The following is a 25,640-nucleotide window of genomic DNA, read 5'->3' as shown; positions in this document are numbered from 1 at the left end:
TGTGTGTGTGCGCGCGCGCGCGCGCGCGCCCCAAGCCCCATGGCTGCAGGGTGGCATCAGTCACAGCCACTCTGGGTGACCTGGGGTCCCTGTAGGCCTGGTGCCGGTGCAGTGCACTCACCTGTAGGGCGGCGCCCTGGAGTCCACACCCGGCGAGGTGGAGACAGATGTGCGGACAGGACACGCACTGAGGGGAAGGGTCAGGTCGCGTGGGAGTGCCAACCAGATGCTGCGGCCCTGCCTCCCAGACCTCTCAGCTTTCTGCTCCCCGTCCTCCTGTGACACCCCTCTTCCTCTCCTTCCCTCCCCTCCCTATTCCAAGAGTCGCTCCGTGGCCCTGGGGGAGCCCAGAGTGCGGTGTCACCCTGGCTGTGTTTAACATGCGGGCGTGCGGCATGCGTGCTAGACCCCAGGCCTTCATCCCAGAACCACCTGTGCCCAGACCCACCCGGACGGAACCGTCTTGTGCCGGGTTCCTCATCCTTTTTCCTTCAAGGAGGACCGGTTGACTCTCTGAGGAAACTGCAGCAAGGCCCCATTTTCTGAAAGAAATTCATTAAGAGATTCTGGTGCCACTGTGAGAACTGAGACGACATCAACACTCACCTTTCACAACAGTTCCGGCTGAATACTGTGGCCTCGTGTGGCAACCTGCTGGCAGTTAGAACCCAAGGCTCCATAGCTCAGGGACAGATCTTAAATTTAGCTTGCCTGAGACCCAGAGGGTCACCAAGAGCGCAGAAAAGAAAACTCCTAAGCCCCCACATCTATCATCTGAGCCCACAAATACTTTCCTCTTTCAAGTTTACTTGTGCGTTTGAAGTGTTGTGTTCGGGAAAGGGGAGCTTTGATGGAAGAGGGGAACTATTTGGAAGACTTGGGGTTCTTGTTTTTTTAAAAAAAACTACTGGAGCAAATCAGAATTTCCCGAGGTGGAGCAAGCACACGGGAGAGAGTCCGTAGCAAAGGATGACAAGCGCCAGTGCTTCGTACAACTAGATTTAATAAGTTGTTATTACAGAAAAAAAGTCCAAACTACAAAGTTAAGCGGTTAAGCGACAGCTGCAAGAGTTCCACGCTCAGTCACAGTAGCGAACCCATACAAGCAGTATTAATCCGAGCCCCAGGGCAGAGGAAGGGTTACCAGCGCAAACAATCCGAGAGAACAGGTAAGAAAGATACAGTACAGTTCAAATTAGTTGTTAGCTGAAAAACAAATACAGAGGTCCTAGCTGTGAACACTCTAAAGGTCATGTCCATCACTTTGACAGCAAAAATACAAAAATGCCTAACACTTTGTACCCCAACAGCACTGTGTCCAGGAGCAGGCGTCCCCTGTGTTAGCACCCGAGCTCTCCACTGGACCCAGTGAGCTACTCTGATCATACAGTCAGATCCCTGGACTCGCGGTTCCCTCTTGACCCACTGTGGGGTCTTCTGTCAACAGCATCCGTTATAAAATACTCCGTGGTGGGAATGGAACACTGCGGCAGCTGAGTTGACGAAAAAAGAATGGTAGCAGACACGCTACGGCTAGTGGTAGAGGGGGGAGCAGCACAAAGAAGCCGGTTTTAACAAAAAGACACTTGGTTTTTTCACTACTCTGTGACTAACCTTTCATTCAAACCTTGCAAGCTGAGATGTCACAATACTCAAATATTTAGGTAGGAGCTTGACCCGGTTAAATGCCACTTTGTTGCTAATAGAAGAGAGAAAATGAAAACTAGCAGCTATTCGCTAATTCAAATGCAGTCCACTGCGTTAGCCCATGCCTCACTAACAAGCTATAAAACACAAGATATAGGCGGAAATCTAAGCATAATCTTTATACCACTAAACAAGAATTTTCCCAGTTTCTTCTGTTCCTAATCATTTATTTGTAGTTAATGTAAAATTCCAACCAATAGGACCCAATTTGAGTTAAAATTTTACATCACAACTTGATCTAATCTATATATTATTTACAAAACTGAATACATAGAGCGAACCCAAGAGCCAGCTCTGGACACATGCGGACCCCAGTTATTGATTAACCTCCTCTCCAACGCGACTAGAAGAGGCCACCAGCAGCTAGCAGAAATGCGCCTTCTGTCTAGAGCAAGTCCCTGGACGTTCTGTTTACACAACACCAGTGGGTAACTGAGCTGCCTCTGCAGGAACTGCAGATGCCTTGGCCACAGCTGCTTTGACAGTGCACTTCAGGGGCTGGGGCTGGGGGTGGGACTGGGGTGGGGCTGGGGGCTGGAGAAGCAGCAGCAGGAAGGCAGACAGATCATGCTGAGTGGCCCAGTGTCACCACGAGAAAAGGTAAACAGGGGCGCTAGAACAGGGACCAGACAAGGAGGGAGGAAGATGAAGTGAACACACATACAGTGGTGACATGGTGACGTGCAGCGTGCATCCCCAGGGCCTGCCGCCAGCCCTTCCAGGGACACACCGGGTGAGACATTCAGGTCATGCAACATAGAAGGCCTTGTCTTCGCTCACTGGTCACCACTGTGCATGCATGTAAAAATCTGGGAGGGAAAGGCACCAGCTCACACATGGACAGCAGTTGGTGGCAGACACAGACACACACACACACACACACACACACACACACACATACACACATACGGTGCACACATGAGGAGTTTTAGGGAAAGCACTGGGCACTGCTGGCCGAGCGTGGCTTCACACTCCATGCTATTTCAGGAGGGTGACTTCATTATCAGGTCGCAAACTCTGCTGCATCTGGTGTTGTGTAAACCCACGGTGACATCCTCAGGACCTGTACCGTGACATCCCTAGTCTCACACTAAAGCACTGTAAGAAAGGAAAAGGCTTGTCCAGATCCCGCACGTTCGGCTCATCCCGTCATTTTATTACCCAGTTGTCCGTTACAGTCCCAGTTGCTTTACAGAACCAACTCTTCCCATCGTTGCCACTGCTGTAAACCACATCAGCGAGTTAGTACATAAAGCTTTGCATTTCAAAAAACTAGACACTTTAGTAACAATATTACAAAGGTTTTAGCTTCAAAAATAACTGAAAATGAAAAAAATAAACTTTTAAAGAATTAGCATCATAAAATTAATTTATTCCAAGTAAAAATACAAAATAATATTATGACGTTGACCAGATATGAAAGTCCCTCCCAGAAACAACTCTAGTAATGATTGAGAAAGCACTCCTTAAAGAAAATACGAAATAAAATGAAAAATATGTAAATATGTTTAATTTTTTCTTAGCAAAAAATCTTTCTAAAAATAACAATGAAAATTTGTCTCAGTACAAAGGCTACGTTACTATTGAAAAAATACCAGCATGAGGAAAAGGTACGTATTTGACAGTAGAAAATGAGTGTTCTGTGAGTCACAATGTCTAAAGTCTGCAATGAAAATAAATCTGCAATAAAGATTTATGCCTTTTTTCTTTTCTTTTTTTCTATTTTTATACAAACAGTACAAACAGTATTGCACGTAACAACAAAGAGTCGAGGTTAGTACAGCCTTCAAAAGTCCACTACTTCAAGTGTCCCAGCAAGGAAGGCCACGGCAGGGCCTGTGTTACCAGGGGCTTCCCAGTCAAGTTGCAGGGCAGAACACCTCCGTGTTTTAAAAAATAATTTTTTTGAAGGACTCTCTCTTTTAATATAACATTAAGAACTTGGGGGGGGCACATTTATTTACAAAAACAAAAGGGAACATGTTATAATTTAATAAACTAAAAAAGTTCTCTTTAAAAAAATACAAACAGAAGAACTCTTTCACAATCCTGGTCAGCCGCACAATCAACACTTGATATAAATATACAAATCAAGGGAAAGTAGTTCCGTCACCTAAGTCACAACTCCCGGCAATAATGGAGTCTCTCTCACAAACTGGTCTCCCTCCGCGACAGACACTGTGGCCTCCGCGTTATTTACGCTGCCCAGTCTTCCAGCTTCTCTAGAGCTCAGGGTTGTTTTAGAACATGAAAGAGGGGAGCTTCTTCCAAACATCTGCATCTTTCACATAATTAGGTAGATTTCTGTAGGTTAGATATGATCTTTAATATTATAGTTATAAAGCTCTAACTTCTTCATTTTCAAAAAACACAAATAAGCATGAAAAAAATAAAGTTACCCATCTGTTAAATCATTTTCTTGCAGAATTAAATTAATATATATTTTCTGAATAAACTTACTTAGAAAATATCACTTTCTTTCCTATATTTCAAAATTGAGGTATTGCAAAAGATCAGGTCAGTCAGAAAGCATGCCTTTTCCTTAAAAACAAACAAACAAAAACCATCAGCCAACTCTTGAAAACGGTCTAGAATATAAAAAGTAGTAGTGCGTAACAAAATTTCCCATACAGATGAAAAAAAGTAAAACACAAACATAGAAAAAAAAGGAACAAAACAAAACGAAACCACATCTGGGCTGCAGAAAAGCAATTATTACCAAAAGGCCCAGAGAAAACCCCAAGGGGGAGGGCTCTAATAGGCATCTTTTAATTCAGTAAAAAACTATTTTTTTTTCTCCTCTTTTTGAAAACAAACTGTAGCCGGAGAGCCAGTATTCACAACTCAACACTGGAGAAACAAAAACCAAACTACAACAAAAACCAGGCAACACTAACTTTAAGACAGTACAGGAAATCACAGCACAAAAACACAGTGACTTAGATCTACTCTGCAGTGTGACGTCCAGTCAGATTGTCACCAGAATTCAGAACAAAGGAAGAAGGGATTAAAAGCTTTACAGTCTTGCAATCACCGTGCGTGTTTCTATTCCTCTCTGCAGCCCAGGAGCGAATGCTAAAACAATGTCCACGGGAGGACAGCAGGGCGCCAGCCCAGCCAGGCTTTCCAGGGTGAATCCAGGGACCTGGTGGTTAGTGTCTCACACCAAAGGCCGCGTCTGCTCAGTCACTCACTCAGACAGACATTGCTTTAGCATCACCCTCACGTGGCTTCTGACAGCTTATTTCTAGATTCTGTGTCCATCCTTAGTGTTTGAGAGCGAGGACGAGCTCTTTGGCCTTCTGGACAAGATCTGAAGCTGTGGAAAGTGGGGTGAGCATTACGAGGTCGTAACTCAGAGCTCAGGGGTTAATAATGTACCAGCTATGAATGGTCACGCCCACTAATGTCAACAGTTACATTTGATCACAGTTAGACATAATAATCACTTTACTATATAAAATAAATTGCACAAGATATAACAGCACCGCAGTACTTCATCTACCACCCACAGGTTTGCTGTAAGAGTATCCTACACCTAGGTGTTCTATTGGTTTGAGTAATGGTCGTCCTGCTATGGGCTCTTCCTGTCCACGGACACTCCACCCATTGAGGCATGCCTTCCTCCCACCGATTACCAATTCTTTTGAATGAAAAAAATCTTTTAAAAAAATGAGTAGTTTATAGCTTATATAGATTCTTAATTTGTGCATTGTGGGAAGGTTTTATACTAGACATTGGATATAAAATTTATTGCATGCAGCAACCGCATTAAGTAAACATGCAGTCAGGAACGGCGGCCTCCGCTGGCTCTCTCTGGTCTCTTCTGATCTCCTCCGGCAGCTTGCTCTATCCCTAAACCATGAAAGTGTGTTGTTGGGTTCTTGTTTTTGTTTTTAATTGATACCTTAGCCTGAATAGAGTATTATGGTATCAACAATATCATTTTAATAGCAGCAAAAGCTATTGCAGCATAAATTTACATAACACTAAAACATCTAACCCAAATCCTCAGCAAAACAAAAACCAAACATGAAGGAAATGAAAGATCCAGCTTGTGAGGTATCCGTACATGTCAGAGTACAGAGCAGCTACAGGCTTATTTTCATGAAGGGCTACCCTTGCTCTACGTGACCCCTCTACTGATTGCGGATCGTAAAGTGTTTGCTACGCCGGCCTCTACCTACACGTGGGACCTTTGGTAAGTCTCGTCCTAGGGGCGACTCTCTAAGTTTCTGAAAATAAGTGCATGCTCCAGTTCAGAACCAGTCAGAGCGACGACAACACAACATCAAACAAAGAGTCACAGACGTCAACCTGACGGCCGCTGATGAGAATGGCAGTCTACGTACTGTGGAGGCGACAGATCAGGTGTAAGAAATCAAGGTACCAAGCAGACAAGTTGGGAGTCAAAGTGCAAATGGGTACCGTTACACACTCTGCGATTCTGCATTATACTGGACGCTGAGTTCAGTAATATGGACTGTAAATGATAATAATAAAAAGACCCATTTCTTCTTTAAAAATCGAGAACGAATGCACAGATTTCCAGAACACCGTGAGCCCTGAGGCAGTGCCCTCTCTTCCTCCTTGTGATCCTGCTCCAGTACTTGTAGCTGGGTCTGCCTGGCCGGCGCTCAGCTCCAGCGGAACGGGACGTGCCGAGGGCGGTCGCCTCCCTCCTTCACCAGCGGTTTGTGGAACTCGCGGCCGGCTCGGGAGTGGATGCTGGCCCAGCAGTATTCACAGTAGTACTGTAGACAGGTGACATTGGCGCAGAAGAAGGGGGCAAACTTCCCACCGCAGCGCGTGCCCTGGCACTCGTCACACATCTGGTCATCCAGCACGTACGGTTTCACTTCCACCTGGACCGGAGAGGAGAGACAGGAGACAGGGCTCAGCAAGGCCTCCTTAACCCGGCTTTGCAGCCGCAGCTGTGTGGGGTCTGCTCGGTTTTTCACCTCTCTGTGTGCGCTCCAGGCACTCTGATCTGTAGGCGCACAACCCCACAAAGAGCTGTGCAGCCATAACTCCTGAGGATGGACAGAGTTCAGTGCAGGACAAACATCATCCCAGGGGAAGGGATGCTTCAGAATAGCCTACAAGCCTGAGAAGGTAGGCCTCCTCCTGCACAGGCCTGCCAGGGAGATCGTAGGCTCAAGGGAGGTTTGGGGTTTCTGTTGTGATAAAAGGCTTTTCTAACTGTCCCAGGGCTTTCCTGGACCCCAGGAACTGCAGGGGGATAAGGGAGGGGGCAGGGCACATGCTGAGGTTTTACAGGCCTTATCACCCTACTCTCTGCATCATTGGAAGCTAGAATAGAGGGAGCATTTAATAGACCAAGGGAAACCAAGCTACAGGACATGAAAGCCTTTCAAAACCAGAGAAAACAACTGCTTGTCTGTGTTTCTCTTTCCCAGAGCCTAGAAAAAAGACTGGGTTGTTAATTTCTTTGTTTGGAACACCAGGAATAGGCACAAAGATGGGATGTCTGATCATGTCTCTCTGACACCAGTGGCGGAGCCATGCTGGGGAGAGCAACCCTGCAGCTGGAGCGTGGTCCTGCAAGGTGGGCCAACGGTCTGACGCCAGAGCCTCTAGCAGGGCACAAGCCAGGGGATCTCTGCAAAGGGGTGGCAGGTGGAAAGGGGGGCGGGGCTACGGAGGCTGCAGTCTAACCTTCCACTGTGAGCTCCTGTCCACAGGTGTCTATCTACTGGCCAGATAATGAGAAACTCACACTCCAGGTCACCAAGGAGAAATGTCTTTACTGCTCCTCCCTCCACCCCCTTAAGCTGAGGACTGAACAAGTGGGATTCAAACAAATCCCTTCTATTAATCTCTGCATCATGAACTATCATGGCTCTGCAATCAAACCTGTCTGGGCTCACAGCAGGCCACAGAAACCTGTTCCCTCACTGCACAGCAGAAGAAAACCATGCATGCCCTGCTTGGTAAGAGTCCCTGCGAGCAGGTGAAGTCAGCACCCAGCGCGCTGCCCCATGCACCTCAGGCACAGCTGCAGGTCCTATGGCTTCCTGAAGGCCAGGCATGAAACTCTGTGCTTGAATGTGCACCAGTGTCTGCTGTCTTCCTTGGTTTAGTGTCCCACATACAAGTGCCAGTTCAATACTCAGAGGTCCTTTCTTGGTCAGAAGGTTCTGTTCTGCCTACAGGGCTAAATTCAGCTGCCTGAGTAAAACAGCTGCTTCCTGTCTCCAATGGCTCCAGTTCAAGCCAGTCTGCAGTTTGCCCGGACTCCCCCACCCCACCAGTGATTTCCCAATGCAGACTCTAATTGCTCAAGCTTCCCCCTTCCCCATCTCCTTTTTTCTGATATACAGTCTCACTTACATAGTCCAGGCTGACTTCACACTCAAGACTCCCCTATCTCAACCTCTTCCCACGTTGGTCTCTACTGGAACAGCTACTTCCCAGCTTAGAAGCCTTCTAACACCTGCTCTCAGCACACCTCATGACACCCAGCCCTGGCTGTCCTGGAACTCTCTCTGTAGAGCAGGCTGGCCTCGAACTCACAGAGACAGGTTATGAAATGTTTCTGACACCTCAACAGGAAGTCCTGGATCCACTAACTACCTGCTTATCCACTTCCTGGGACCATTCTACATTCCTTCTCTACACTAACTATTCTGGGTATTCCACACAGTGAATCACATACTAAGAGCTCTGCTCCATCTGGCTTCTTTGACCTTCATGCTGCATGCCCAGGGCCTTGGGGTCCATCCCCAGTACCACATCATCTACACTGTAGCCTGGAGGATCACTTGTACACTTTCCCCTACATTTCGTTCACATGTCTGTTGATGACACTGGTCGTTTCCACAGTCTGCTGTGCCTGGCACTCTTGACATGTGCATGCATGTTCACTTCTGAGAGCAGATGTTTCTAGTTTCCAGGGTAGATACTTGGGGATAAACTTAGACAGCAATTTGATTTTAACGTAAAAATATTTACTTCTGTGTTATTTACAGGTATCTATGTAAGTCTTGGTAAACCTGGAAGCCAGCAAGTCCCAGACATCCTCCTGCTACAGCCCTTTTGGAGCTGGAATTATGTGCTCTGAACTGCTGAGCTGCCTCTCCAGCCATTCAGTGCTTCAGTTGCTGAGGAACTACTGAGTTCTTTTCCACAGCAGCTACAAACCACAGCACTCCAACCCACAAAGTAGCGGAGCACCAGCCTCTGTGTGCCATTTGTGGGGTTCTAACCATCCTGGTGGGGAAGATGTGGCCCCACCATGGGTAAGATTGGCAGCTACTTAATAGCCAAGATATTTAGCTTCTTTTCACCTGCGTATTGTTGTCCATTTTATTGTTTCTTAAGAAAGGATTTAGTGTGTGGCTTTGACCTCATGACCCAACTGTCTCAGGGTTCTTAGGGCTGTGAATAACAGGCATTCACGACCACCCCAGGTGTGGCCATAGATATGTCCTCTATAGAGAAAGGCTATTCAAATCTGCTCAGTTGAAGCGAGCTGTCTTTCTGTTGTTAAGTTGAAGAATTCTTTAAATATTCCGGATTCAGCCTCCATGGTCTAGAATGGACAGAATCTTTTCAACCATGTAAGTTGACTTTTCACTTTTTTTTTTTTTTTTTTTTTTTTTGGTTTTTCGAGACAGGGTTTCTCTGTGGCTTTGGAGCCTGTCCTGGAACTAGCTCTGTAGACCAGGCTGGTCTCGAACTCACAGAGATCCGCCTGCCTCTGCCTCCCGAGTGCTGGGATTAAAGGCGTGCGCCACCATCGCCCGGCTGACTTTTCACTTTTTGTAAAATGTTCTTTGGCACAGAAAAGTTAAGTCCCTTGTGTGTTGCACATCTGAAAAGGACCCCAGCTGTCCAACTGGCTTCTAGCTGGGCTCTGTGCCAGCTCTCTTTGTGAGGGATCTCTGCAGGATCAAGTTAGATCTTTGCAAGAGCCACCATAAAGACCCTCGCGCCAGCCACAGCTGGTGCCTTCTTCTCAGCTGTAGTAGTGCCCCCTTGGTCTAAATTTCCAGAGGACCGGCATTTCTCCTCTTGATGCTAAGACACCTGACTTATGATCTTTTAAAAAGTAAATATTGCCGGGCGGTGGTGGTGCACGCCTTTAATCCCAGCACTTGGGAGGCAGAGACAGACGGATCTCTGTGAGTTCGAGACCAGCCTGGTCTACAAGAGCTAGTTCCAGGACAGGCTCCAAAACCACAGAGAAACCCTTTCTTGAAAAACCAATAAAAAAAAAAAAAAGTAAATATTGTGCTGTGCCAGGTACGGCCACTTGTGTGCCCATAACCCCAGCATTTAGAAGATGGCAGCAGAAGATCAGGGGTTTGAGGTCATTCTGAGCTATAAAATTCCTGTCTCAAAACACACGCGCACACACTCCTTGTTAAAATGAAGTATGCTTTCTGTCCCTTCGGAATCAGGAGACATGAAGCCCCTGTCAGGTCAGATAATAAAGCACAACACAGTCTTCACTTTCTGTCCTGGAACTCGCTCTGTAGACCAGGCTGGACTCGAACTCACAGAGATCCACCTGCCTCTGCCTCCCAAGTGCTGGGATTAAAGGCGTGCGCCACCACCGCCCGGCGTAAGTTTGTGAATTCTTGCCATTTTTATTTTTACTTAATTAATGCCAGTCAATAGTCTAAATAGAGCACCTGTTCACAAATAAACATACAACTTTTGGACAACACTGAGCTCTGAGAGGCTTTCCTGAAGATGTCGCCTGACCTCCTTCCATCTGGATGAGCAGAGCTGCCTGCCAAGCCTCTCTGGGCACCTGTATGAAGGTGCTGATCTGAAGAGCAAAGGTTTGCATGAAAGAGAAACCCTTCACGAAGGACACTGATGTCTAGGTTGTCCCATGCTACTGCAGGAGGGCAACTATTTTGTTCAAAGTGGATTTACCTATGTGACTAGGTTCAGTGAGCATCACTAAACATAGAGGATAAGACACCACCCTTCTCTAAACTCATGCTGCTCTAAAATCACTTCTGAGGCTAGATCCGTGGCTCAGTTGATAAAATGAGTGCCTCACAATAGGGCCTGAGTGTGATTCCCAGCACCTAGGTGAGAACCAAGCAGTGGTCATCTCAACATGAAAGAAGGGACAGAGGCTTCCTAAGGCTTTGCTGCCTGTTAATCTAGCCAATTAGTGAGGTTCAGGTTTAATGAGACACTCTGTCTCAAAAAACAAGGTGGAGAGTAACTAACATCCCAAAACCAACCTCTGGCCTTCACACACACACACACACACACACACACACACACACACACTACACACATGAACATGTATTCCCAAACAAGATAAAAATTAGTAAATTGAATTACTAACATAAACATTTCCTAAAGATATTCCCAAACTCTCTGTAGTTTCTGTCTTATTCCAGGACTTTCTGTATGATTGTCAGGTATTTTTAGGAAGCTATCCAAAATAATTCTACTTTTGTTGATAAAGAAATAAAACAAAAAGAAGCTGGTTTCTGTCAGCTACCATCAATTTAGCCATGACTCTGATGACAGCAGCATTGTAGGAGCCATGTTACAGGTCTATACTACCCCAAAAATCCAAATACTAAAGTCCTAGGCAGAGGTGAGCACACAACCAAGCTGACCCTCTACTTCTAGGAGATGCAAAGGAACAGGACATAAGAAAGACATTCAGAAATATTTAGATTCACAGTCACATGGGGTAACCAGGCCAAAGGACACGCAAAGTCTCTGTGGTGTAGTGATGATGTACTCCTACAGACAATGAGAGATGATGCAGAGCTTTAGCTAGGGGGCTGTCAGCTAATCTAGAGTTATACAGACAAAAAAGAATGTCAGACATCAACAAAATGATCTCAGTGCTTGCTAACATGTCTCCAACAGTCAAAATACAGAGCTCCCTCTCCCTAGTTAAGTGGAAAAACTGATCAAGTGACTCTTGGAGGTAGATCAGACACTAGGGAGCGCATGAGCAGGTGTAGAATTCTCTCTCTCTGGCCCAGGAGGTTTGTAGCAACGAGATGAGGTACTGGACAAGGTCAGCTGCAATGTGGCTTATGTCTACAAGTTCTATAAAGGGCAGCCAAAGACTCTATGCTCTTGATGTGAGCTACCACTCAAATAAGTCAATCAGATATCTAGCCATCCCAGGGGGCTGGACAGAAGCCAACTAAAAGCAAAGACTACAGATGGTGGAACACAAGCAGACGAGCTGGAGAAGAGGCCGAGGGAGACAGAACTAGACAGAAATGAATGTAAGCTTTGTCTCTGGTCGCAAAAGTTGGCAGCACAAATACAAGGTGCAAGCCTTGTCGGGTAAATGTGGTCATGTTGGCATGCATTGGAAATAGGAGGAACCAACAAAAGGAAAAACCTAATTGTGAGATTTGTCAAAGATCTTAAGAAGGAAAGTGGGCCGGGAGCGGGTTCAGCTCAGTTGGCAAAGTACCTACTACACAAGCATGAGAACTTGAGTTCAGATGCCCAGCCTTCAGGTAAAAGTCAAGCATGTACCTGTAAGTCCAGTGCTGGCGGATGAACGCAGGTGGGTGGGAGAGGGGCTCTCAGGCCAACCAGTGTAGCAGAAACAGTGAGCTCTAGGCTCAGTGAGGGGTCTGGCCTCAAAACGACTTGGTGAAGAACAACAGAGAAAGGCACCCGAGGAAGAGCTAACGTGCATGCACAGGGCCACTCACAGAGATGGGGAGAAGGAGAAAGCAATGATATGGAAACCATGGATGGGAACAGCCATGGCAAACCATTCAGAGCCCTCCTCATGTATGAGAGGAAAGAGACAAAGGCAATACCACCTCTGTGCTTAAAGGAAACATGCCAAACAGAGGTTCCCCAAGAGAACTTAGATGTAAGTGATCGTCAAAGGAGTAGGTGCAAGGCGGGCTGGGGTCTGCCCCAACGGGAAACATAACTCTGAAGTGGGGTCCTTCGCTTGGCCTCAGGGGAAGGGCTCTCATAATCACACTGCAGGGGTAACTACTGGGTAGGAGAGTTAGTGATATTCTTTGTCTCTCTGGAGGCTCAGAGATGAGGAACAGGAAATGAGGGCCTGAGGCAAAGCTGCACTTTATCGTTAGAGACAAGATTTTAACCAATGAAGGGCAAACTAGCTACACTCTTGGTTGGAACCATCCACCCCTTCCATTCTGAGCATCCTCCTTTGGAAAGGACATTGTCAGAGGGGCCAGACTCACTGAGAGATCCCATGTGATGCTACCAAAGGAGATGACAGCTCTGTGGAGACCTGCAGCATGGCTTTAGATGATTATAGCACGTCCAGGACTGAAATCAAAACTCTTAGAGGCAGGCAGATCTCTGTGAGTTTAAAGCCAGCCTGGCTAGCCAAGGCTATACAGTGGGACCCTGTCTCAAAAGGAAGCACAGATTCTAGCATTAGGCCCCCAGAAGACAGTGTGAATGTAGACTTGACACACCAAATGTCTGTGTCAGAAATAGTCTTTCTAAAGCTCCAGGAATGAAATACAGTAGTGGAAGAGGTAGAGCTAATTTAGAAATTTTTAACTTGGATAGCTTCAGAACACATGTGGATGCTGCCAATGGGAGAGATGCAGAAAATCAGCTAATGATGACACAAACAAGCTGCCAACCCCAAATCTTTAATAGCTAAAGGCAAACACAACAGAACTGTCTAGACATAACCTAACCAGAGATCATGACCAAGACAGATATGACTCAACACTTCATAGTCAAGATATCAGTTATGAGGATTGTGGATATGTGATGTAATCAAGACAAGAATTTCTAAAATGAGACGTTAGAAATGCTTTCTCTGGCCAAAAGGAAGAAATCCCAAGTTTAAAAATAAGTTTCTGGGGCTGAAGAGATGGCTCTGCAGTAAGAGCACTTGATGCGTTCCTAGAATCCACAGAAGATGGCTCACAGCCATGGTGACTTCAGTTCCAGGGCTTCTGCCTGCCTCTTCTAGCATCTATGGGCACTACGCTCATATGCATGTACCCACACACAAATACACATGCATGCCTATAATTTAAAATAAAATGAAAGGAGCTCCTGGGGTTTGAGAAAATCTGAACAAATGTATCACTTCAAATGGGAACCACTTCTGGTGGCAGCTGCACTTAAACCTCATAGCTGGGACCTTACTGCTGTGACAGGATTCCATCTAGAATGGTACAGGTCACAGTTGGAACTCGCACCTGAGTTTGCCAAGCCTCTGAAAATCCATCTTTACCTAAGCCACAAAAGGAGACAAAGAGACTGGTGAACACAAATAGGAATGCATTTAAATACTCCGTGTGAGGGCTAGGAAAAGAGTAGGGTTTAATACCCGAAGGCCAAAATATTTGAAAAGTGTTCCAAAGTTAAGGATTTGGTATAAAGGCCCCTGTTTCCAGATTAGTCTTAGCGTGATTGGGGTATTCCATGAAAGGCCCTAGCTCACTTAGTAGGCCATTTCCTTTCACCTAGAGAAACACGTCTTCTTGGGAAACTCACTTAGCGGGAATACCCAAAGCCTTTAACACAATGCACTCAGAGACTATATCCAGACCTAGAAAAACCATAGCAACCTTATTAATATTCCCACTAACTACCATTCCCACCACAGTGCTAATGCAGATTCCTCACCAGTAGGCTGTATTGGGAACAGCTAAATATAATGCTTAGTTTCAACTGTCTGGGAGCTGAAATCCTGCAGCCTACAAAGCAGATGGCAGATGCCTAGGAAATGAAAGGAACGATGCGCAAATAGATTTTTGCTAGTGGTAAAAACCACCCCCAACCTTCCAGATACAGTGAGTTCACAGTTATTAACTTTAGAGATGCCCTGGGGTAGGCTGAAAAAAATCTATAGGGGGTAGTTTGGATCTGATTTTCTTTTGCTTTATAAAGGATAATCCTTACCATTTTTCACATTCTGAAGTGCTAGGAGGTGAAAGGTTTAAAATGTCACGTCACCCCCACAGTTGGAAATGTATGCTTACACAGCAGAGCCCTGTGCCGACACCTCCACTGTGTTTTATTGTGCGTGGAGATCTGGCCTTCAGATTGTCTTTTTAAAAAATATTACATTTTAAGCCGGGCGGTGGTGGCGCACGCCTTTAATCCCAGCACTCGGGAGGCAGAGGCAGGCGGATCTCTGTGAGTTCGAGTCCAGCCTGGTCTACAAGAGCTAGTTCCAGGACAGGCTCCAAAACCACATAGAAACCTTGTCTCGAAAAAATCAAAAAAAAAAAAATAAATAAATAAAAAAAAATATTACATTTTAAAAATTCACTTGTGTGTATCTGTGCTATGCCGTGCTCACAGAGGTCAGAAGACAACTGGTGGTAGCTGTTTCCTTCCACCACGTGGGTCCCAGGATGGAACTCAGGGCGTTAAGCTTGGTGACAATCATGGCTCATGGAAGACAGAAAGGACAGCTAGCACATGGGAGAGTCCTCCAGCCTGGCGCTGCCATGCTGCTTGTGAATAGGACTGAGATGTGAACATAAATCAACCTTCAACCAAGGTTCAAGAACAAAACCTAGACCATGTGGAGGACAAAGACGAAGACATTTGTTTGAAATTTGTGCTGAGCTAGATGACTGTCAGTGTCACTCTGGCTGATCAACTTAGCCTGTTTCCTTCACCAAGTAGGGGTTTCTACCAGCTCCTCCATGTAAGAACAAGTGCTCACCAGTCTGCTGACAGCACCTACCTGTAAGCTTGCAGATCCTGAGTGTTCTGCTAAAGTGAATAGTTAGAAAGATGACGACGGGCTTTTTCTGACTAGTCATCACAGGAGCCCCGCTACACTCAAATGTGAGCCAGAAAGGAAGTTTGTTCTGATACTGCAACTCACAGTGCTGTTGCCCAGGCTGCCCTCAAACTTGTGACTCTTCTGCCTCTGCCTCCGAGTAGCTGGAATGATAAGGCCTGCACTACTATGCACAGAAGAACACGGTAATCGTGCTCAAACAGGGGATTCATTCTAAAAAGAACCACAAGTCCTGAGACCCAGAAAAACAGGTGAGGAGAAGCCAAATTCCACAACTAGCAGAGAGAGCCTTGACAGGAAAGGTCCCAGGCCATTCTAAAATCTCACTTGACTATACAAATTCCCTTTAGAAAGATGTTCTAATCAAAGGCTGTGAAGGTCCCAGTTTTTCAAAAGGAGCCCAGATTAGAATAGCTCCTTGGTTTGGGGTGCTGATTCCTCCCCCAAAGGCCCAATTAGACATAGATGAGATACAGGCTGGGGGACAGGAGCCCAGACCAAGGATCCCAGACATCATCCAGAACAAGTCCCCAGAACCCGCCCACTTTTGCTATTGGGTCATTTTGTATATTCCCACCGTGACTGCTCAGGGACAAGCTGTAATACCAATACTTTACTTAGTACGGCTGCTGGGTCATCTTAATCTTCAAGTAGATAAAAATACAATGCCTTTTAGTCTTTAGCAAATTCAGTATGTTTTCAGTAAAGACGGAGAAGTAAAAAAGATTAAATACATGAACTACTTAAGGTTCTTGCAAAGAAAGGGGCAATAGATGGCGTCCCATGAAATGAAAAGGGGGTTATTTTGAAGAGCAAGAAAGCAAACCTTATGTGCTATTACAATGTTCTTTAAACCAAAGTGTTTAAAAGGTCCCAGTGTGGTTAACTGAAACTCAGTCTCTCTAGCCCTCAATAGTAAGCTAAAGTAATAAAGGAAGTATTACTTGTCAATGGTACTCTAAATTTTATTTCTTACGTAAGGCATTTTAGGGAGTATGTGAACGGAATGCAAAGAGTTCTGGGCTTGATCCCCAGCACAGACACCAACTGTGGTGGCATATGCCTGTAATCTCAACACTAAGGAGGCAGAGGCAGGAAGGATGAGGAGTTCAAGATCAGCCTTGGCTAGCAATCAAGACTGAGGCTAGCCTGGGATATATGAGATCCTCTACCAATCAAGATTGAGGCTAGCCTGGGATACATGAGATCCTCCAGGTCTCAAAAAGAATAGAGAAAGAGGGACTGGGATGAACAAGGAAGAGAGACAGACATAAGAGGGGGTAACAAAGGTGAGGCAACCACAATACATTATATACACAGGGACTAGGGAGGTACTCTGGGGTTAACAATGTTTAGTCTGCTTCTATATAGGACCCAGGTAGGACAGTTACACATGCCCAGCACCCATGTAAGGCAGCTCACATTACATACATATATGAAATATTAAGGGACAAATTCATTAAGAATAATATGGAGTCATTTTAGATACTTTAAAAAAGAAAGTACCAGATAATCTCAAGTAACCAAAGAAAAGAAATAAATTTTAGGGCTGGGGATGCAGCTCAGCAGTGAAATACTTGCCTGGCATGTAAGACGCCCTACGTTTGATCATTAATACCACAAAGCCATAAATACTAAAGGATTATCAACTACAACTCCAGTGCCCTGCCATCATCACAGACACACCCAGGATCCCTGTCTTTCCCAAACCATCTGTGCTAGAAAGGCCACGGCAGGTGACGCACACTTAGAAAAAAAAGGATTATGGGAGGAAAAGTAACTGTGTCATTAAACTGTGTGACTCTTTTGTGTAATTTGAACATGGGAGGAAGAAAAAGGTTGAAAATACAGTATTTTCCCTGGAACATTATTCTCCATATATGACATATCTTAGAAGAGTTCTATGATAAAAAAAATCGTGGATATGTATGAAAATGTCACAATGAAATGATTACATGTTGTATGCTAATTTAATGTTTTAATTTATACTAGGAAACTTACTTTTGTGAGGACTTGCCTCTTTTTGTATCCTTACAATGAAGGTTAGCATGTAAAAGATCCTAATATGTTCTAGATAAACTATATCCCTAACCTTTGAACAACCATTTTCAAACTTTTTTTTTTAGCTACAGAAGCAGATTTTTAGGCATAAGATAAGTTTTAAACAAATCCCCAGAGACTCATGTTTCCTGGAGCACACTTTAGGAATTGGCAGGTTAAAGGAACGAATCATAGTAATATCCCTGGGTAGGACAGACTTGCCTTTCCAGAGTCCTCCTCCTGCTTCAAAACCAAATATCAACAAATGCACCCCTTGCCTGAAATAGATGATTACTTTATCACCCACAAGTCTAACTGTAACCTTTAATGAACAACTCCCAAAAGATCTCAGACACCAACCAGAGTCTCAGAATCAGTGTGTTATCAGTGCTGTGACACACTGATTCTGCTTTGTGGTTTCAAAACTCTCTTTCCCCTTCCTCTTTCACACACACACACACACACACACACACACACACACACACACACTGGGGTTGGTGGGGGAGATTATTGTTCTTCTAAGATATAGTAAGAGCTGTGGTGTTAGCTCAGTGGATAGAGCTCGGGTTGAACAACTGTGAGGACTGGAGTCTGGATCCCACAAAGCCACGCACAAGCTGAGCAGGTGTGGCAACTGCCTGTGATCCCAGCATTCCGGGGCAGAGAGGGGGATCCTTGGAACAAGCTTGCCAGCCTAGCTGGGATTGGTGAGCTCTAGGGCTACTAAAAGACACTGGTTCAATAAATCAGGTGAAGAGTGACTAAGAAACATAACCTGAGGTCAACTATGTACACACACACGTTTGCACACCAGAAAAATGTCAGCAATAGTCTGAAGACCTTATGATGGCTGATTCTGGTCTATATACTTTTCCCTAGTGAAAAAGCTCTTATAAGCCGAAATGGTAGAGCCTACCGCATGTCCACTGTGTGACATTGTTCAAGTCTCACGAAATAATTGTAGGGGTTTCAAGGAGACATGACCAAGTTGTGCTAGCCCATTGTTGGGGTGGACGCATAGTTTGACAAACAGATTGCTACTATCAACTCATCAGCCCAGTCATAGATTTTTGCTAGATGGGGTAAGATTCAACTGACTTTTATATACTTTCTTTTTTTTCTTTTCTTTTTTTCTTTTTCTAAGACAGGGTTTCTCTGTGTGGTCCTGGCTGTCCTTGAACTTGCTCTGTAGACCAGGCTGGCCTCAAACTCAGAGATTCACCTGCCTCTGCCTCCCAAGTGGTGGGATTAAAAGTGTGTGCCACTGTGGCCCACATACACTTTATCATTCTCATATAAAGCAGACAAAAGAGTAGAAAAATGTCGCACAAAAGAGTGAGTGCCCATTGTCAGTGTTTCCCCTTTTCCACTTCAGGAGTCTCTCGTGTGTATGATCCAGAGGGGAGCTACACAGAAGCCTTGGTTGCAGGGCTTTCATGGCCCATAAGCATTCCTTGGCATCACTTCTGAAAACACCGCTAAAACAGACAAGATGAGCGTAGAGGTCAACACTTGCTCTTACTACACTTAGGTATTTTAGAATATTTCAGTTTTCTCACGAAACTGCCATTAAAAAGAATACAAGCAAAATTTAATTCTAATTTCCATCCAGTTGAGTTCAAAATATTTTCTTTATCATAGAAAAGATACTGACTGGTAAAGCATTTCTTTCTAAGTGAGATAAAAGAAGAAATCCCTCCAGTCCGTGAAATGGAAAACGAAAAGGAACTTTAAAGATCTACCTGTGCCTTGGCGTTAGCATCCAGTGCTGGGAGACTGATGTCTCAGTTAAAGGTTTCTAGTGCGAGCTTCCACTAAGCAGTTCCCTTACACATAAGTACACTAAACTAAAACAGGGGGAAAGACTCAGCTGTGGGCACATGGTACAACACAAGTTAAGCGGGCCAGGTTCATCAACAACGCCAAATTACATCGGTGTTGACATCTATGCATCTGCCCTTTCCTTTATCTCTGGAACACCCCGAGATACTTAGGCTGATGTTCTTAGTACCACAGAACCCTCTGACAAGGTAGGAAGAGTCAATTCTCAAGCTAGTACCTTTAAATAGAGCAAAGATTCTCCCAAGAGTAGAGACGTGGGTGGGCATGGAACATATAGTTAAGAGCTTGACTTTGAAAGAAGTAAAAATAAAAAATGGACGTGCAGACACATTCTGGAGCTGTCCCAGCAACTCCATGTGCCCCTTCTTCCATGAGGTACATATTCTTGAGAAGTTATTTGGAATACTGAAACAAGTAAAAGTCTTTTGTTGCAGTTTTCTTTATTTTTATTTTTGGAGTGTCTCACTATGCAGCTTAAGTGGGCTTCAAACTCATCACATAGCCCAAGCTGGCCTCTGCCTCCTGAGTGCAGGGATTAAAGGTGTGCGCCACCACCACCCAGCTTAGCATTTTTTTTTCCAGCTTAGCATTTTTAAACGTAGATTTGAGCATTGAAGATTTCATGGAAGAACTGAGTTTGAAGCATCTTTGGGTTCTGAAAAGGGAGGGGGGGTGTGCAGGTCAGTGGTGGAATCATCATCCCTAGTGCTGCACAAAAGGGACAAACAGACAAATGAACAGACAGAACTTTAGGTCTGAGATGAGGGGAGCCTCCGAGCTGAAGCAGCTCTGCCCTTACGCAGTAGGTAACGTGAGGAACTTTCTGCGCATCTAGTGTCCCTGTTGTAGACTACAGGATACGGGACCAGGACGGGCCTAAGGTCAAGTTCAGGTCTAATATGCTGTTAAATGTCAAAGAATACTCTCTGATATTCTAAGGAGCAAAATTAATTTTTTAAATTATTCAAATGAGTATCTTAACTAAGCACAAAAGAAAAGCTGAGCAAGAGTTGTGTGGTGGACACAAGGTCAGAACAGAGGGGTTTCCCATTTGGACTACCTCTCAATCAGCATTCAATCAATAGTTGAACCATTGGTAAATATTCAATGTTTGTCCATTGCATGCCATATTCTGAGTACACAACAGCTACTCTGAAAGACACAGTCACTGCCCACATGGACTGTGTGGTCTGCAATAGAGTCATGACTTTCAGCACCCTAGTACTCGGGGCCACAGCAGACTAGAGAGTGGAGCTATGATGGTCTGTGGGTTGGGGGGCTATACATGCCAGTGAATAAATCAGCCCTAAAATTACCACCATGGCAGTGAGGCCTAAAGGAAAGGTATCAGTCAGGTAATCGTAGATTTAGTCCTAAGAAATGGCTGGCTCAGGAAAAGGAGGAAGGAAAAGAGAGCAAGCATGCAGTACATGAAGGGTATTTAGAAAAGCTTGAGGTTGTTTGTTTGTTCTAATCTTTATACAATAGGTAGAAGAATGTAACCAAAAGATTTAAATATAGGGAAGTGATTTACTTCAAATTAAGAGCTTATGAAAACTGCTTTCAATGGGTCAGAAATGGTGGTACATGACTGTAACTTCAGCACGCAGTAGTACAAGGCTGGAAGGTTGTAAGTTTGTGATCATCCTGGGAGACCCTGTCTCAAAACAAAATAAAAACTAAAAGAAGAATGATTTAGAGATAGACTATGAGGAATTAGCCCTGGATGCCCAGGGAGAGACAGCCCAGCCACTCTAATTTATTCTACAGACAATCAAGAGCTTGTCCTTACCTGACACTCCTGTACATGTGTGTCAGAGTCAAGATCAAAGCGTGGATCTGTAAGGACGGCCAGTCACTGACCACTAGGCCCATTAGTCACCTGTTAGTCCTCTAGTGGCTAGACAAGCCACAGCAGCAAGTCACTGTTGTGTGGATACTGTGACTCCTTCAACAAGGGGAGCCCTAGACACACCCACAAGAAGGCTAAGCGCCTGGGCTACTTTGTTCCTGACTGAAGAGTGCAGGTTGACATAGCAGGGTCCTCTCCCAGTGAGCCAAGTGAATACAGAGAGGCTACAGGCAGTGTGGACCTGGCTCAGTGAAGCTGCTACACAACTGATCCTCTCACTGCACACACGGGTCGGAGGGAAAACACCTCTGCCTAAAGCAAATGGTACAAACAGACTAAAAACATTTCAATTGCATTCTTTAAATGGGGGAATCATAGGTATGAGATCATGAAACAGCTCAGTAAAGCACGTATGAACCACCCGTCCTCAAAGACCAGAAGATTAATGGAGGAGTCAGCAAGTATTGAATACTGACATGTTCTAAGGGGATAAATAAGTCAGTAATTCGCTTAGGATGAATAGAAAAAATTAAATCTACAAAGGTCACATATGTAGTAGTAGGAGCGGCCGGGCTGCGTTCCGCCACCCAGCTAGCTTTACCCGAAATAATTACACAGGAAACTGTATTCTTTTAAACACCGCTTGGCCCATTTCTATCTAGCCTCTTCTAGGCTAGCTCTCGCACCTGGACTAGCCCATTTCTAATAATCTGCTGTAGCCCACGAGCTGGCTTACCAGGAATGATCTTAACCTGCGTTTGTCTGGAGTGGGAGAACCATGGCGACTTCCTGACTCAGCTTCTTTCTCCCAGCATTCTGTTCTGTTTATTTCTCCCACCTATGTTTTAACCTATGAGGACCAAGCAGTTTCTTTATTGCTTAACCAATGAAATCAACAGATTGATATATGACACTCCCACATCACACATATTTCCATAAATTACTCCATCAAAAATCTTAATCTTAGCAACAATAAAAATAAACAAACATTGATTGTCAAGAGAAGCCTTTGCTAAAAAATTTCAGTGGAAGAAAAGAGCTACAGAATGTCTGGATTTCTTCTCATGCACCTGCACTTATGAGAGCATTCATGCCCACAAACTCTAAGGTTCCAGACACTTAATAAACTGTGGAACCTAACGGCCAAGCACAGCTGCTTTGCAGTTGGCCTCCATCATTCCTCTCAGAGTAAGCAATGTAAGGGATAGTGGCAGCCAACAGAGAGCTGTGGCTTTAATGGGCCATGGTTCCATTGAATCAACATTTATTTCCTTGAGACAGCAAAGGAGATGAAAGCCGATGCTATTTAAAAAGTCAGGGCTTAAAGGCAACTCCAGGCACACAGGAGAAGGAGGTGAGGGCAGCACCTTAGACACGTCAATAGTAGCACAAATGGATTATGGGTAATGGTGGGCACAGGTCCTTGGCTTTTAGCACAAGTTTCACAGGCTTTACGATAAGACTATTACAAACCCTGTAGGAGCTATTCAGGAAAGGTGAACCGATGACAGACATTCTCTAAGGAAATACAAACGTGCTGTTATATAGTGGTAGCTCCCTAGAAAGCTCAAATTTAAATTTTAGTAGTAAGACAAGTAGAAATAAAAGTATGAATGAGCCTAAAAAGACATCTATGAAGGATGCAGCTAACAGACTCAAAATGTCAGAGACAAGCATTGTGTGGTTTATGCTCAACGCAAGGGCAAGAAGTGGGGAGGGCGGGATTGCAGTGTTTACAGGTCAATGGTGGGAAGAGCCCAGTTCAAGATGAAGTATGTTCTCACTCCTTCCAGTGAAAGAGATGGGCTTAGAAGAGTCAGGGTAAACAACACACATGAGGATGGAGTGGAGCTCCCAAAGAAGAAGAGTCTCAATGATTTCCAATGCTCCCAACTCAGACGACTATTGGAGAATAAGCACGCCCTCCCCTTTTCTCATTTAGCACCCTCAGAGGGGACAAGGAAAGTTACTTTCATACTGATGAGAACCTAAAGTTCTCTGGGTAAGTTTTATTGCCCAGGTTTACCAGCGATGGGTGGGCTTGCAGCCTGAGGCTAAATGTATCTATCAGACACCCAAATGAACAGGCATAAGCAGGCAGGTCCACCAGCATCAGCAGCAGGAGGAAAGAGACCTTCAAAGAGCACCAAAATTCAAAAGGGGCTTATTGAGTATCTCAGACTGAACCAAGCAAAGGCACATCCTGGGGCTGAGTCAGAGAGACATGATGCCTCTCAGTGGAGCTCAGTCCCGTGAGGGCTGCTGTTGGAAAAGAGGACATGTGGGGACCTGAAAACAGGAATAAAGTCGAATCGTTGTCATTTCTTCTGAGTCTCCATTAACTCAGTGTTTCAAAATTCTGAAAAAATTAACAAATAAACCACTACCACTTATTCTCATTTATTCTCAAATATTTATTCTAATTTGCTCAAATACACATGCTAATAGGACTTCTTACTAAATATGCAAAATCCACTACCAACCCGAATTTTCACCCCCTAAGACACTATGACTACAGACTCCACCTACTTGTGTCATAGGACAGGGAGAAAGCAAGCTGGTACTGACCCGGAAGCCTTATCCCTACTGGCTAGTTCTCATAATTTTGGAAGGGTCTATGCATGCTCCCAAGGGAGAATAATTGGCAGTTTTATTCAGCTGTGAACTCCGGCAGCAACAGTAACAGCTGGCCTTGTGAGTTATCCCCTAGAGCAATAGTGGCATGGGTGCTGTGAGAGCAAACAGGAACCTTCTGGTTGAATTCAAGGCCCACCCCACAATATAAAACTCATAATTAGTACCATTAACTGGTTCCAAAACCCCTGGCTGACTAAGTCATAGGCGCTAACAAAGAATATAACACTCATATTCTGCTGGATAGACATAGCAATAACTTGCTCTTAAATCTTATCTTTATACCCGCTAAAAGGTATATCTATCTGTCAATCCTCACCAGAGAAGCTTCTTTTTGCAGTAGGTGACAACTAATACAGATACCCATACGTGGTCAGCATGCAGAGAATATGAGACTGTGTGGGGCTCAGCTCCAAATGGGACGTCTATAAATGGGAAGAGCTCATGAAGTCCCACTCCTAGCAGAGGAACTACTGGCAATTGATGGCTACTGGGGGAGGGAAAGGTCAGTTTTCTTCAGGGATATGGTCTCGGAAAGGCTATCCACGCTCTGGTAGACGGTTCTACATCCACGCACCTATAGGCAGCACTATGTGAACTCAATGGGTTTAAAGGCAGAGCGCATGAAGTTAGCGGGGGAAAGTTCTAGAAGTGACTAGGGGAGCAATTGGAGGAACAGGAGTGATAGGTGGCTTTGATTTAAAAAAAATTATAATGCACATTAAGTTAAAATGTATTAGGTAACATTATAGCTGTAACATTTAAAATCAAAATTCACATGAAATAGTTTTATTCCACTACTTTCTCTTAAAAGCCTCTTTAAAAGGCACTGGAGCAGCATGGAAGCTCTACAAAGCCAATGTAGCTTAACCTGAAGATGAACAAGTTATGGAGCATAAGATTCTAAGAATCTCAGAAATTATTCAAAATTAAAAGTTCTTTGGTAAAAATAAAAGAAAGCCGGGCGGTGGTGGCTCACGCCTTTAATCCCAGCACTCAGGAGGCAGAGGCAGGCGGATCTCTGTGAGTTCGAGACCAGCCTGGTCTACAAGAGCTAGTTCCAGGACAGGCTCCAAAACCACAGAGAAACCCTGTCTCGAAAAAACCAAAAAAAATAAATAAATAAATAAAAAAATAAAAATAAAAGAAAATAATCAAGAAAGAAACCACTACCACTTACTCTCAAGGAAGCATAGGATATTTATTCTAAGTGCTGGCTGTTGTAATTTGATCAGAACACGTGTTAACAAAATATAATCTTGCTGAATATGAAATGCATCACCAACAGCGAATTCCGCTGAGATGCTAAGAACATTGTCTGTTAGACAGACCAATCAAGGAGGACGGCAGACGGAGGGTAAAGCTCCAGAACAGGAGGCTACTTCATTAATTCCAATCCAGTTGGTGCCTCAAGGACATCCTCTGTTTAGAAGCAAGAATAGTCACGGCAGAAAGCCGAGACTTGGCGCTCTTCTCCTTTGTGAATCTTAACCTAGGTCTCTTTACTCCTCCCACCCTCCATTCTCCCAGTCTTCCCAACAGCGGACAGCTGTTCACAGAGCCAACAGAGCACACCGACTCCCTCAACCCCCCATGCCCTCTCTCTAGACCAAAGGAAGCTCACTCAATGCCTCTAGAGCCTAAGGAGGAGGTAGCAATGAGCAAAATGGCAGGTAACGTAACATGCATGTGTGTATAAACACGTGTTTCGTGAACAGTAAAATTATGTGAAGCCGGGGAGGAGGCTGAAGGGAGTTAGTAGTAATTAGTTCCTGTGATTGCTACCAAGTGCGATGTTACAATTAAAAAAGGTAAGCT

At 44.7% G+C, this 25,640-nt stretch overlaps 1 protein-coding gene across 9 annotated transcripts in view; it reads right to left on the bottom strand.

The window, feature by feature from the left end:
- Positions 1–986: 986 nt before the first annotated feature.
- Cpeb3 (cytoplasmic polyadenylation element binding protein 3) overlaps positions 987–25,640 on the bottom strand; it is a 185,740-nt gene continuing 161,086 nt past the window's right edge. For all 9 annotated transcript variants that reach the window (XM_041661041.1, XM_041661040.1, XM_041661038.1 and 6 more), the window contains one exon: positions 987–6,572. In XM_041661041.1, coding sequence (XP_041516975.1) covers positions 6,345–6,572 — 228 coding nt within the window. In that variant the 3' untranslated portion in view covers positions 987–6,344. The remainder of the gene's footprint in view (positions 6,573–25,640) is intronic.

The sequence above is a fragment of the Microtus oregoni genome, unplaced genomic scaffold, assembly GCF_018167655.1.
Source record: "Microtus oregoni isolate MIOR12 unplaced genomic scaffold, Mior012 000012F_ref0000307, whole genome shotgun sequence".
Taxonomy (NCBI): Eukaryota; Metazoa; Chordata; class Mammalia; order Rodentia; family Cricetidae; genus Microtus; species Microtus oregoni.
Note: the sequence above shows the minus strand (reverse complement) of the source record. Positions and strands in the feature narration are given on the sequence as shown.